This window comes from Neltuma alba, unplaced genomic scaffold (genome assembly GCF_004799145.2).
Source record: "Neltuma alba isolate B1F8T4 unplaced genomic scaffold, ASM479914v2 tig00012971_pilon, whole genome shotgun sequence".
Classification (NCBI taxonomy): Eukaryota; Viridiplantae; Streptophyta; class Magnoliopsida; order Fabales; family Fabaceae; genus Neltuma; species Neltuma alba.
This window is the reverse complement of record NW_021637330.1, coordinates 174272-189397: the sequence shown is the minus strand read 5'-3', so window position 1 is coordinate 189397 and position 15126 is coordinate 174272. Positions and strand designations below refer to the sequence as shown.

At 32.8% G+C, this 15126-nt stretch overlaps 1 protein-coding gene and 1 long non-coding RNA gene across 2 annotated transcripts; both read left to right on the top strand.

Annotated features, from left to right (window-relative positions):
- Positions 1-2689: 2689 nt before the first annotated feature.
- On the top strand, positions 2690-3942 carry LOC114733151 (protein MIZU-KUSSEI 1-like). Its single transcript, XM_028920555.1, has one exon. It carries the CDS (start codon positions 2931-2933, stop codon positions 3720-3722), a length of 792 nt encoding a protein of 263 aa, XP_028776388.1. The 5' UTR covers positions 2690-2930; the 3' UTR covers positions 3723-3942.
- A 6958-nt stretch (positions 3943-10900) lies between these two features.
- On the top strand, positions 10901-13555 carry LOC114733152 (uncharacterized). The gene is made up of 3 exons (XR_003739057.1): positions 10901-10953; positions 13136-13375; positions 13460-13555. It is a non-coding gene; the product is annotated as an uncharacterized LOC114733152 (long non-coding RNA).
- The last annotated feature ends 1571 nt before the right edge of the window (positions 13556-15126 follow it).

Below are 15126 nucleotides of genomic sequence, written 5' to 3'. Positions count from 1 at the left end.
TTAAAACATAATTAATTTTTCTTAATTAAACAGAGGGTTGATGAGAACTTATAAACAACGGAGAATTGTCATGGAGTTTTAAATAAAAAATATAATTACTAAAAAGTAAATAATAATTATCTATTTGTTATTGGGATTGTTGATAATTATTAAATTTTTTTAATCTAGGATTTGGGTGACATAAGAGCCAGACAGAGACACCTCAAGTACCATTTTTAATTAGGGGTGAGCAGAAGGTAATTAGCTGGTTTGAATCTTCCCGAAGAGCCTAGGGATCATACAGATAATATCTTAATAAAATAAAAAAAGTGAAATGGAAAGGACAAGCCACCCTAGAAGTGAGGGAGATGGTAGGAGCCGTAGTTTATTGGCTCAATGCGGTGAAAGAGCTACGGACTTTGGAGGACGCCCTGCTTTTTCTTCTGACTGAGCTGTTCCCCACAGCCCCACAAAAAAGGGCCAAACAAAGACAGAGAAAAGAGAAAGAAAGGTTGGTTTGAGTTTGGTTTTGCAGCTTCGCAGGTTTGTTAAAATGAAATTGTTTTCTTCAACAATGTTAACAACTTAGCTGCGTCCCGCTCCTCCTACACTTCATTGTTTGTTCACTGTCCCTTCAGGCATTTCCACCTTCCTGTCATATTACAACTGCTCCCCGCTTGCTTTTTATCTAACAGTAATGGATCATGTACTGGATCTTCTAACTAACATTACTTTCCATTCTTGATATAATACTACCTCCGGTCTTAATTATAAGACCCAATTAATTTATTTAAGAAGATTAAAAAAGTAAGTTAAGTTAGTTATTTGTAATAAATAAGTGTTGTCATTCCTAAAATATCCTTGCTAATTAAGTATATTGGCTAGAACTATCATTATTAGAAGGATTATCTTGGAAAAAAATACATAAATATGAGAGACAAAATGGATTGGGGTCTTATAATTAGGACCAAACAAAAAATCAAACAGGGTCTTATAATAAGGACCGGAGGTAGTATAATATAATATAATATAATATATAATTAAAAACTTAATTTGATTTTAAATATATATAACATCTTAATTCACTTTAAAACTAGTTTCGGTACTCATCACACTGATAAGCACTATGATGTTCATTAAATCTCAACTATTTGAATTTAATATGAAATGCTAGGATTTAATTTTTTATATTTTTAATAAGTAGATAATCTAAAATAAATGTAATCTTTTAACTGTAAATTTTTTTAAAAATAATTATTCGTTAAAAATTTTAAATTCACACCATTAAAATTGTATATGAATGATGTAGATTTCATTGCAACAACAAGTATCATGATACTCATCAGTGTGATTTACATTAACATTGGTTCCAATTTACTTTATCTTCTATGTTTGTTTATTTTGCCCCAAAATAATCTTTATGATAATTGCAAATGTTAAGAAATTGTCAATGCACATAATTAATTACAAATAATTAATTTAATTGATTTTATTAATATTTACAGATTAATTATTTAGTTAAAGATTAGAAGTAATATTAAGAAAATAAGAAAAGTATTTCTATGTATTTATTGTACTCGTACCGTCTGTTTGGGATTAAGCCCCTTAAACCTGAAATTCAAAGTTTAATACTCCCACTCACAGAGTCTAATAAAAGTTCAATGCTTAGCTAAATACTATTTCGGTGTTTAATATAAAAATTAGATAATTAATTTAAAAAAATTAAAAAATAGTTACTTATAAAAATATATGTTAATTTTTTAAAATTATCCTTATTCAATCATATATATCATAATTACATTCGAGTAGAAATATTTTACAATTAATAAAAATATTTTTAAAAATATATTATAAATTTAAAAAACAAAATAATTTTATATTTTATATTTAGAACTGTTAACTAGTTTTTATATTTAAAATTGAAAATAATAAATAACAAAACATAAATTATCTTCATTTAGAATTTAAAAAGATGGGAGGTAGTATAACAAAATAACTGAAAAACACAAGTGTCCGTGGTGGATATGATTTGGTGTGTCCTTGACTCCTCACTCGCTATTCCCAATGCCAATCCGCTCCCCCTTGTTAATTTTCTTTTTTTTTGACCTTGAAGGTCCCCTTTTCAGTTCTAGTCTTCCATCGTGCAGCGACTTACCTCTGCTTTACACAACGAAAATATTTATTTTCCCTTACTCAATGTTTATAAGAAAAAAGAATTAAAATTTTTACATGTTTATTATCTAATACTCTTTCGGTTCTTAATATAGGACCCAATTCTTGAGTTGGTTTTGATCCTAAATATAAGACCCATTTCTCATATTTATCAATTTTCTCTAAATTACCCTTATGAATACTCCCTCAACTATAATAAGTAGAAGAGGAAGAGGAGGTATTAAGAAAGATGATTATGGTATTTTAGAAAAAATGTGTCACTTTTCTTATATTTAACTAACTTACCTAACTTCTTTAATCTAATCAAATTAGTTAAATGGATTTTATATTAAAAATCGGAGGAGTAGTTAATTTTAACCAATATAAAAAAAATTCATTTATTAATGATTTTTCATATTTCAATTCAATTTCATCAATCAATCCAGAATTCATCTGAGTGTTTTTTTTTTTTCCCAATGGCAAATGATCCTGAGGAAACATTACTTTTACTATATATATATTAGATGAGACAGTTTTCTGCTGTGTTCCTTGAGCCTCCAAATCTGCAAATCCTTGTACGCCCTACAGTGCAGTAGTTGAGTCTGATCATCTCCCGCCTGTCACCCTCTCCTGTCTGTCCTTCACCCTCTCATCTCCTGACACCTTTCTTTTCCACCTTCCTACATATCTATCTCTATATATATATATAACCCATCCTTCCCAGCAACATAACACCCTGTCACAGAACCAGCACATTCGCCTGTCTTTATGTTCATGCTCGTTCATACTCACTTTCCCCCATGAGTGTAATTACCGCCAAATCCTCCCACGACTCTTCCTTCTCCTTCTCCAGAAGATTCCTCCACTGGAAAAAGTACGCCGGCGAAGACGACGACGATGACGAAAACTTAAACACAACCACCACCACCTCTTCTTCCTCACATTCCACGGAGAAGCACGATCAAATCCCAAAGAAATCCCGTCCCATTTTCAAGTTCAAGTCGGTTCTTCCTCTCACTTTCTTCTCCAAGACCCGCTCTCTATGCCACCCGGGCCCCGGCACCACCCGGACCCTCATCGGCACCCTCTTCGGCCGCCGTCGTGGTCATGTGCATCTTGCATTCCAATGGAACCCCAAGTCAAGCCCCTGCTTCCTGATCGAGTTAGCCACACCCACCAGCGTGTTGATCCGGGAGATGGCTTCTGGGTTGGTCCGAATCGCCTTGGAATGCGAGAAGAAGGCGGCGGCGACTGTGGAACTGCTGGAGGAGCCTCGTTGGAGAGCTTACTGCAACGGCAGGAAATGCGGAAACGCTAATAATAAGAGAGAATGTGGGGAAGAGGAGTGGAAGGTCCTGAAGGTGGTTGAGCCCATGACAATGGGCGCCGGAGTTTTGCCGGCGGCGGCGGGGAGTGTGAAAGGGAATGAGGCAGGTGGGTCCGAAGGGGAGCTCATGTATATGAGAGCCAAGTTCGAGAGGGTGGTGGGGTCCAAAGACTCCGAAGCCTTCTACATGATGAATCCTGATCATCATCAGGCCAACAATAATGGTGGAAGCCCTGAGCTCAGCATTTATCTTCTCAGAGTTTAACTATATGGATCAGCCATTGTTGTATAATTTATCTTCTGAAGCTTTTGATTAATCTTGATTAATACAATATGTTGCCACCATGATATTCGGGACTGATCGGGATTTGGGAATGAACTCATTTCAGTTCCATGTTTTGGTTCTTGTGCGTTGAAAATTGCAGTTGATGATGATGTGAATGCAGAAGATGACGGAGGAGATTATGAATATTCATGTTTTCTTTTGTCCTGGTAGCTAGACGTAGGGTGGGTATTAAATTAAGGACCCTAGTTAAATCTCGTGTTGACTATATTGGGTAGGGTTATAATTAAACTAATCATATTCAGACTTTAATTTGATCCTAATTTCAAGCTCCCACTTTCTGTCTTCAATGATTATGCATGAACGCGTGAGAGGAAGACAGTGCAGCTAGGCATTTATAAACTAGTGGGATTTACTATAATTTTTTTATATGTATTTTAATGTATCTTCTATTTGACAAGGAGCCTTTGTCGTGAAGTGTGCGTTTCTTAGAGGCCCTCGAGTCTCAAGACGCTCTCATAATAGATTTAGGAATACTTACGGTCTCATTCCTCAACAAAATACTACTTCCGTATTTTAAGATTTTTTTTTAGTTTTAAATATAAAATTTTAATTTATTTTATTTATCATATTTATCTGTTTTTTTTAAGTAGTATTTGTAATAATAGTAGTTATAATCAATATGCTTGATTAATAATGATATTTTAAAAAAGATAACTCATTTATTTCAAATAACTAACTTAACTATTTTTTTTTTATTTACTCAAATAGTCAATTAGCTTTTACATTAAGGGCCGATATAATACTATATTTAATATAAGAGTTAGATAATTAATTTATCAATGTTAAGAAAATTAGTTAAACTAGTTATCTGTAATAAATAAATATTTTTTAAAATACTTTTATTAATTATACATAAAGATTATTTTAAAAAATAAATAAATAAGAAAAACAATTTGAACCAAAAATTAGAAACGCCTTTTAGAAAACTTGACAGGTTTTGATCAAAATGTTCAATGTATTTCCCGGTAGGTTGTAAGTCATAAGGTGTTATTTTGTATATTGCAGTGTTATTATATTGATGATTGGATTTATATTATTTACATTAATTTCTAGTGTTGGGTCTAATCAACAATAGACAAAAAAACTTGCTTCAAACAAATTGGGTTTTGGCTTGGGCTTTTTCATTCCAGAAATTTTCTTCTACGCCGAAATAGTCACAATCATGATGATAAAAAGTCTCTGTCGAGTGGACCCTCTCCATTGAAATCTTGACGTGGTTACATTCTTGCATAACTTCAAACAAGCGCAATTATAAAATTGAGGTTGGCAACATTTTGTACCAAACGTCAAGTTATTTAAATTATGAGAGAGAAAACTAACAAGGCGATCATCAGTTACAATTCAAATGCGCATAATTTTAAGTATCTCATTTGGGGTTTGTTTGGAGCTCCGTTTAAAACTGATTTTTAAGCAAGTTCACGTAAATTGAGACAAAACTCTCCTTACATACTTATTTCGTATTCCGTAACTCATATTTGAAAAGCTACTTATAAGTCAATCCAAAACAAACCCTTACTAATTTGGTTTTTGGTGCCAGCACAGTACATCTTGATCAAGTAGTGAACCTAAGAAAGTACCAGCCAAAACGGATTATTTTTGGTTTTCTTAGCAACCGCAAGATTATCAGTTGCAATACCCAAGGTCAACATGGAGCTTCTACTCGGAGAAGCCCAAATGTTGCTACTCTCCGTGAAAGCCCAAGACCAAAGCGGTGTTTGATATAAACAAAAAGCACTTTTAAAAGGTACTTTCATACAAGTCGGGACAAAACTCTTCTTATATAATTATTTCGTATATCATCAAATTACTTTTAAAACTATAGTTTGATTTCCACCCAAACACTCCCAAGTCAAAAACTGAGCAAGCCTAGCATTAGCCATACAAGTAGAAATGCCACAGTACTTGCAACTATATCAGGGGTTGGAGGAGGGTTTGCACTAGTTTGCGAGATAGTGTTGTTCGTCATATGAAAGAACAGAAAGAAAATGAAAGATGATTAAGTGTGAGGAGGATATGAGTGATGATTTTGAAAGAGGAATAGGTCCAGAAGAGTACAAAGTGCTGCAAATTATTTCAAGTATGAGTGAAAGCTTGTTCAGGGAGGATTTGGAGGTGTCTGCAGAGGTTTTCTTAAACATTCAAATTCCTATGTTGTCATAAAGAGAATATCAATGAGTTCGAAACAACGAAAGGAGTTTGTTTAGGAAGCAAGAATAATCAGTCAACTAAAACACCAAAACTTGGTACAATTAATCGGTTGGTGTCATGAAAGCAAAGAACTATTGCTGGTTTATGAGTACATGCCAAATGAAAGTTTAGATGCTTATCTCTTCAAGAGCCAGAAGTTGCTGAGATGGTCCATTAGATTTAAAATTGCTCATGACTTGGCCTCTACATTATTTTACTTGCATGAAAAATGGCAACAATGTATGGTTCATAGAGACAAAAATAAAGCAATATCATGCTAGACTCAAACTTCAATGCAAAACATGAAGATTTTGGATTAATAAGATTCGTAGACCATGCAAAGGGAGCACAAACTACAGCTTTGTCCAGTACTATGAGCTATATGGCTCCTAAATGCATCACTACCAGAAGGGTTAGTAAAGAATCTGATGTTTACAGGTTTGGAATTATTGCTTTGGAGATGGCTTGTGAAAGAAAATCCATCAACTCAGGATGCAAAAAATGAAAAAAAGCTTAGTTAATTGGATATGGAAACTCTATGGAAGTGGAAATCTTCTTAAAGCAGTTGATTCAAGACAAGAAGGAGATTTTGACCATGATCAAATCAAATGCCTAATGATTGTTAGCCTGTGGTATGCTCATCCTGATCATAATCATAGGCCCCCAAGGCAAGTAATTCATGTGCTTAACTTTGAAGCTTCATTTCCTAGTCTTTCTTCAAGTTATCCTACACCTACATATAATGATTTTCCGGTGTGGTCATATATTCGATTTAAATCCTCAACTTCTCTGAAAACAAAGGAAACAACAGTAGGACAACTTGAAAGTGTTTAGGCCGTAATAAGAGAGCAACTGTTGCTATGGAGTTCGTTAACATGTACTCATTCCTATTCTAAATATAGGAGCTAAATGAATTATTTATGGATATTAAGCAAATTAGTTAAGTTAATTATTTGTAATAAATTTGTGCTAGTTTTCTTGAAATATCCTATTTGCTTCAAATATCCTATTTGATCATTATGGATCACAAGAATAAATCATAGAGGTTTTGTGTATTTTAATCTTGTATAAAAGTTTAACTACCAATGCAATTATTTCACACTACTACAAAAACATCTATTTTTGTTTGTTCTGAACACCTTTTTGTCTGTTTAAATGAGAACGTAGACAAAAAAGATGTAAATAGTAGTTATATATTCGTTTGTTTGAAACAGACGAATATTATAAAACTGTATTCATCTGTTCACCAGAACAGACGAGTATAGTCATTTTTTTAAATAAAAAAGTTGGTAATTTGCATGTACCTGTTTGATTTGAACCCTACAATTCAAATTAAACCAAATGGACTACACAACAGTAGCAGTAATTTAGCAGCGGCAAATTATAATTTCAGTACAAATACACCTTAAACACTAACTTATCAAAATAAAATTCTCATCAACTTAGTTAAGCTAAAAAAAAAAAAAAACCTAAACACCCTAACTTAATCAAGTAACTTTAATTACATAAAATCTTCCTAACATATGTCTTTTAACCTCATGTATCATTTTGAGAAAAAAAAACTTTTTAAGAAATTGTCCTTCCAAATGATCTCAAACACTACCAATCTCTTCGTCAGTGTAGGAGTTTTCATCATCAGAAATCTGTAGAGAAAAATTTTATTTCAGTCAAATATGACCAAATGAAGATTTTGTAACTTAATAGAATGATCATATTAGTTATATGTAAAACTCAGTCGAAATTAAGAGTTAACCTTTTGAGATTACCGTTTTATTGAATTGAGCAACTCAAACATCTAATGAATAGAACTTAATTTACAAAATATGTAGGAGTACCCGATTCAAAGCAAAGTAAAAACTAAAAGGTTGAAACTAATATTAATGCAATCTTTGAACTTCACATAAATTTCCATGTTGAGAATGATAAATTACAAATATTGGTGGATTTAAGTTTAATGATTTGATATCTTTTCATAATATTTCTTTAGTTCTAAGAGATTCTCTCTGCGAAACTCTCCTATTGAAATTGTCATTTTTTCTATTTTAATTATATAATCATATATTTTTAATAACTATATACTAATGTTGGCAAACAAAAAAAAAACTATATGTATATTGATAAAGATGAACTAATAAACTATCACTATCCAAGTTTAAATCATTCTCACAAGTTTGTTTAAGTTGATTGTGAGTTTGATCCACATATTACTCCACTTATCTTTAATGTATGATCTCATTTAAGAGTTTATTTTAGTCCTAAATATAGTAATGTAAGACATACTTTTTATATTTATATATTTTTCCCAAATTACCTCTATTTAATCTCCCTCAAAAATAGTTAAATACAATAATAATTTAATAACGCGCTTATTGAATAATGAACTAATGCTTGCTACTCATTAATACCACACACATCAATTCAACAATTCTTTTATTTTTAATAAAATAATTTTAAGCATTTTTCCATGAAATATTTTCATGCTGGTACCCATTCTAAGTGATTGAATTTTTTTTCCTCGCAAAAATACTAAATTACCTCTAAACTAGCTAAGTTTCCTATATATCCTCTCATCATATCTCTCACGCACATCTATGTATACACACTCTCCATGGTTTGAGGAGCCAAAGGAATTATCTTAATCAATTTAGAAATTTTTTTCCATACAGAATCCTCATAAAGGTGCAAGACTCATGCATGATCTAATAATTAGTGTCAATAAATATAATATAACTCCATTAATGTTTATTATATAAAATCTAAATCTTAGATGTCGCTATCCTTTTGGAAAGCTTAATTTTTTTTAAAAAATATATAATTTTTTTATTCATACATTATTTGTGTGAATTTATTTAATTATATATAGTATGAAGAGAAGATCAAGTTTTAAATTCCATATTCTCTTTTATTTTCTTTCCTATGAATTTTTTATCTTTTATTTTAAATTTTAAATTGGAATTCTCTTTCTTCAATTTTTGTTTATATTTTCAGAATTTTTTTTAAAAAATAAATCCCTTAAAGTGACGTTAAATATCAAATTATTTAAATTTTTGAAAACAACATTTATCACCGGCCGAAGTTGTGTTTTGTGGTTTAAAAAAAAAAAAAAACAAGGAAAAGATCTCTTCATCTGCTAGGTTTCTTGGGCCCCAAGTCCACAATTCTCAAATTCATCTGAGCCGTCCAATTGAAAATAATACGAGCCGTTGTCTGGCGAAGCAGAAGAACGGAGAAGCAATTAATGCAGTTCTTATTCGACGGAGTCAGTTACGGCTCTGTAATTCCAATTTTCCAAGAATTCCTTCCAACGGCTAATTATTCAAATATTCCGACGAATTAGTTCCAACGTTTAATTATTCAAATATTCCGATGAATTAGTTCCAACGGCTACATCATTCGACGGATATATTTGAACAGTATAATTACTTGGGGGAGCCTTATTTGGTCGAAGAAAAACTTGGGTGAGCTTGGGAAAGATTAGTATTCTACTTGGCCAATGTTCGGTACTGTGGCTTTATTGAGAGTGGAAATTGGTTTGTTTGAGTCGGGCGGTCATCATACGATCCTATTCAGGCGTATCTTTGGTGAGAGTTTCCTGATTTATGGCACGAGACTGGTAGACTTTCTCGATTCTCTCCTGATTTATCGATCTCATCGCTCAATTTCCTCCAAACACATTTCTTCCCTCACGCAAGTGTATCCTCTTCCATTGGTTTGTTGGGGATCTGCTCTGTTCTCATTGGGTACGTGAGATAAGTAATCCTTTTGATATGGTTTCAATCTTTGGTTTGATGAATCAATGGTCCGTTTAAGAGAAACGCAACACTATTTGCTTGTGATAATTCTAGCGGGAGAACACTACCGTTGAACCCTAACTCTAGAAGAAGCTCGAAATTGAAATTTAAATGCATATTTAAGTTGCATTTGTGTATTGCGATGTAACTCTTGCCTCCTTGTTCTATGGATAAATTTCATTTACTTGTGCGTTCGTTTATGTATGGAAGGTGCATGGCGCTTTTAATACCTGAGGGTTGTTTCAGATGATTCTGTTTTTGGCAGAGCGCAGGAAAAACTTTGTAAAAAAAGCCATGAATTAACATTTCCCAAAATTATTTTCTTTTCCCTGTTTTGTTGATTCATTGTTAATGTGGAGACCGCAGCCTCAAGGGAACATGACTGACCAAATCATATAAATTCCGGGAGTATGCTGTTAGGTTTGTATTTTAATAATTTATATAGGAGGCATTGATCATCTACAAAAATTGATAAATCATCCGTCACTTGGCTGATCATGATGCCCAAAATAAAGAAGCAAGACAACTTCGAACGTTGCGGGTATTATTTATATTTCAGATTTTTTTTTTTTGTGTGCGCTCTACCTTCTAAATGTGCTTACATGTACTGTGTTTATACGATCCGTAAAATAGGATCCTATCTGGTCAAACTTTAATAGTCGACAATTCCTTCTTTTTGTTCTTATTTGTTATTTTCAATATATTACTGATCTAATTGCTTCTTGTGGTTATTTTGCGATTTTTTTATTGAAAAAATTCACTCTTAAGATCCATTATCTTATTATTTTAAATTTGTTTTGAAAATAAATATTAGTAGTTAAAAATATTTTAATTTTAAATATATACGAAACGTTCTATTTTTAAAATTATTAACGTTCTATCTTTAAAATTATTTTAAATTGTTTATCTATTTAATTCATTTAGTAAATTTGTATTTTTTTAACCATCATTAAATTATTTTATGCACGTCAACCACCTTTTATTTTTCTTTTAAAAAAATGATTTATTCTAATCAAAACCTCAACAATTGAATCCTATGCGTAGTATTTCAAATATACTCCGCGAATTTGATGGGTAAGATGGACGAGATGGGGAGAAGCAATCAGGGGTTTAATCATGCAATTGATAGCAACAATCATGTAAATTGCGAAGGCTTAAAATCAACAAAGCGGGTAAGCTTCTCTCTGTCTTCTAGTTTCTTTCTATAAAATTTTTACTCCTACATATTGTGTAAGTAATTTTCTCTATGTGTTTCTTATCCTTAGCATTTGAATAATTGTGTTCTTTTTACTAGGTAATGTAGTTGTGACTTGTTCTACTTCTTCTCCCCTTGCACTTTTCGGTGTAACCATGATGCGTTTGATTTCAAAGAATTTATTCATTGGAGTGACTGAGACACTATATAACTGATGTTTGAAATTTTGAAGTAGGATGACGTTTTATGAGATCTATCCTCCTGCTAGCTATCCATTCTCTCTTCTCCTTTGTTTTTGTGTTTCTCTTTGCATATGTCATTAGCTTTATTACCAAGTTGCTTCCCGCTTCAAGGTTGTATTTTTTTTTTTTTTTTAATTTTAGTAGTACATATTTTCACGTTGTGGTTGATATTTTTGGATTGTGATTGTTAGTGGATTATTGTTCCTGTCATGTTTTGGTTGATCATGTCGGATGCCTTTTGTCCCCCCCCCCCCCCCAAAGGCTGTGTTATTTGTTTTTACTTGTTTGATTGTATTCCCCATCAATGATTTGTGTTATAGATATGGTGAGTGATTTTTCTGGAAAGGATTAGTTATCAAGTTTCCTTGTTATGACTGCTATTTCTTATGATTGTTATTAGATCGCTGTGGTTGTTTACTGTGATTAATCTTTTGTTTGTGATCAATTTTTAGGTGAAAAGCTTGAATGCCTTCAAGGGGGAGGGATTTTGTGGCTGCCTTTCCCATGAAGGCTATGTTATTTGTTTTCACTTGTTTGTTAACATTATGTTTTTATTGTTGTGTTTGTTGATAGATTGTGATCGTCACCAGATTGTTGTGTGTGTTTATTATAATATAATCCCTTTTGTTTGCATTCATCCTGAAAGTGTGGTGTGCCCTTGTGGGAATGTTTTGTGGTTGCCTCTTGGTTAATATGTGGATTGATTCTGTAATTGTTGTTTTTAGTTGTTTGCGGAATAACATAATTTTTCATGTTGGGCTTACTATTCGTTAGACTGTGTTTGTTACTATTGCTGTGTTTTTTATAGTAATTTTTTTTTTTCACTTGCGGTTTGATTGAAAGTCTTGGTGCCCTCAAAGGGGAGGGTTGTTGTGGTTCCCTTTTATTGATGAATGAATTGATTGTAATGGTGAATATATTTTTTTGTGGGAGTGAATTTCTTGAAATGGATTAGTTACCAGGGTCGCCTTCAACTTGCGGTTAGAGTGACTGTTTTTGGATTGTCAATGGATTGTTGCTGTGCTTGTTTATTGTAATTATTCTTTTTCTTAAAGTCTTGGTGCTCTTAAGGGGAGGGATTCTGTGGTTCCCCTTTCATTGATGTGTGAATTGATTAGTTGTTAGTGTAAACATACTCTTTCAGTAGAATTGAGCTTCTTGAAATGGATTAGTTGTTAGTGTTCCTCTTCTTGGTGGATATTTGAATATATCATGGTAGGTTATGTGCTTCATTTCCCGTCCAAAATAATTGTCTTGGCATGATGAAAGCGCATGTGTATGCGCATAACGGTTATGCCACCCACATTTTGTGGATGAAAATAACCTTATTGAATTACATGAATGTCTCTCACAACAGATGCTATATGAGCATATAGATGCTACATGAATGTCTCTCATGATCATTGTAGTTTGGTGGCATTTCTATGATTGCACAGGCATAGTCGGCTGCCAGAATTTGTTATAGTCTTTAGCAATGAATTCTCCTCTTTATAAGATGATTGAACTAGCAAAATAGCTATGAACTATCAAAATAGATAGTCCTAGAGTAGGCCCAACATGGGTCCCCTTGTTGGGCCTTATGAGATTACTCATATAGTTCTCTTAAATTTCCATATTGGAGGAGAAAATAAAATTCTCTCAGATAGTTCTGGATCATATGAGATTACTCATATAAGAGTAATCATAACAATGTGGTTTATTGGTGAAACTTTTGGCCTTAGAAATTCAAGCCAGTTAGTAGGGGCATAGCCCATTTATAGGATTTCACAAGCACAGTTCGTTGCCAAAATTTATAGGATTTCACAAGCATAGTTCATTGCCAAAATTTATGGTTATTGTAGTTTGGTGACATACGTCCTCTCCAGGAGAAAGCATAATTTCTAAATTGTTTAGTGTATTCTTTCATGCGGAGCGAAGAATATCTCCTCCGACTAGTTTGGTAACAGAGAAAGGATCTTCCCTGTAAGATTTGTCCTCCGACTAGTTGTCCAATTCAAATGGCTCGTATTCTTGTAGTGATTCAAATTCAACAAAAAAGGTAAGGTTCTCTCCATCTTTAGTTTCTTTTTAAATGGTTAGTCCTACTTGCTCTCCAATTCAACAGACATTCTACCATGCGCTGGGAGCTTGATGGATTTTATCTAAAGAAGTTGAAAGGTTAGCCTTTAGTCATTTTCTCTACCCTTCTTATTTTTTTAAAAAATCACGTCTTATGTTTTTATCTTGTTATCTTGTATGCAGTAGCTTATGTGAATATTGATGGACTTGTAACAAAGTATTCCTTTAATGTGAGGCAAAACATATTTGTATAGTTGCTTAGTGAATTCAGATATGGAGCAAAAACATAAAAGGTGTCCAACAAGAAAGGGGGAGGAAGGGAAGAACTTCTCTCCATCTTGTGGTGACTGAAAATCAACAAAATAAGTAAGCTTCTTTCTCTCTTCATTTTTCTCCCTATAAGATCTCTCCTTTGACTAGCAATTCAATATTTAGTTTGTTTTTGTAAAATGTTTCCTCCTACTTGCTCTTTGATTCGATAGATAAAATGTTTCCTTCTCTTCATCATTAGCTTGTTTTTGTAAAATTCTTACTACTACTTGCTTTCCAATTCGTTCTTCGTCTCCTTTTTTCCCCCCCTTTGTGATAGCTTGCACTATGAGTAGTTTGCTCATTCGTTTATATGTTCGAATAAGTGTTTTTTGTTATTGGCATCAATTCCTCGTATGCCAATTTTTTAATCACTAGATCCTAACGTAGTATTTTGGAAGGGGTTCCTTTCACTAGTTTGGAATTATGAAGTCCTATTAGTTTTTTCCATTCACTATCCCTATTTTTCTCGGTTTTTGCATTTTTCCTTTTATCTCAATTATTCTTGTGATGTTCCATTTTTTTATTCCTCATTGATAGTAATTTATGAAATTTGGAATAGGATGTAAGCTTGAGAAGTTTGGACCCCTTCAAGGGGAGGAATTTTGTTATTGTCTTCCACTTTAATGTTGTGTGAATTGAATTGATGGTGAGGCTGTGTTTGGTGTGATTCTTCTTTTGCTTGCTTGAGTTCCATTTGAAACTTTCCTCATTGGGCTTGATTTTGGGGCGTCCTTCTGTCATCATTTCCAAATTTTTGTGGCTGTTTATTGTGATTAATTTTGTTTGCTATCAAAGTTCTATCAAGGGGAAGGAGTTTGTAGTTGCCTCTCCTCTTTTATAATAAGTCGTGTTCATATAATTCCTGCTAGATTTGGTTGTGATTGTTCTCTTTTTGTGGTTGTTTATTGTGATTAGTTTAGTTTGTAATTGCCTCCTCTTGTTATGATTGTTAATGTGACTGTTTATTGTGATTATTACTAGATTGTTTGTATTGGCCTCTTTTTTTCTAGGTTGTATTCATTTTGTATTTGTCATTCAATGTCTGAACTATAATTGTTGCTAGATTTGTTGTGTCTGTTTGTCGTGATTATTGTCTTATCCTAAGTCATTTTCCTAAAATGATTGAACATACTACCTCTCGCGTGAAAGTTGCATTTTTTAAGTTGTACAAAGTCATGTTATTTTTGGATGGTGATTGTTGCTAGATTTTGTGGTTGTTATTGTGATTGTTTTGATTGTTATATATGCTTGCTAAAGTTTGAAGTTTAGATGGTTTAAAAGCCTTGATTCTGGCTAGATTTTTGTGATTGTTAATTTTGATTACTTGTTTGCTATCAAGTTTAGGAACAAGGGTTTATGTAATTACCTCTCTGTGCGCGCCCTTTGAGTTTGGAGGAGATTTAGGAGTCCTCAGAAAAAAGTTATAGATAGAGCAATTTATAGTTGTTAATTTTGATTACTTGTGTTTGTTATCAAGTTATATTAGGAAGAACAAGGTTGTAAGTTCAAATCTCATTGTCGAGTTTAGAATTTTCTTG

What these genes read in the sequence shown, in the direction of transcription:
- LOC114733151 (XM_028920555.1), top strand. Translation starts at nt 2,931, where the DNA reads ATGAGTGTAATTACCGCCAAATCCTCCCACGACTCTTCCTTCTCCTTC.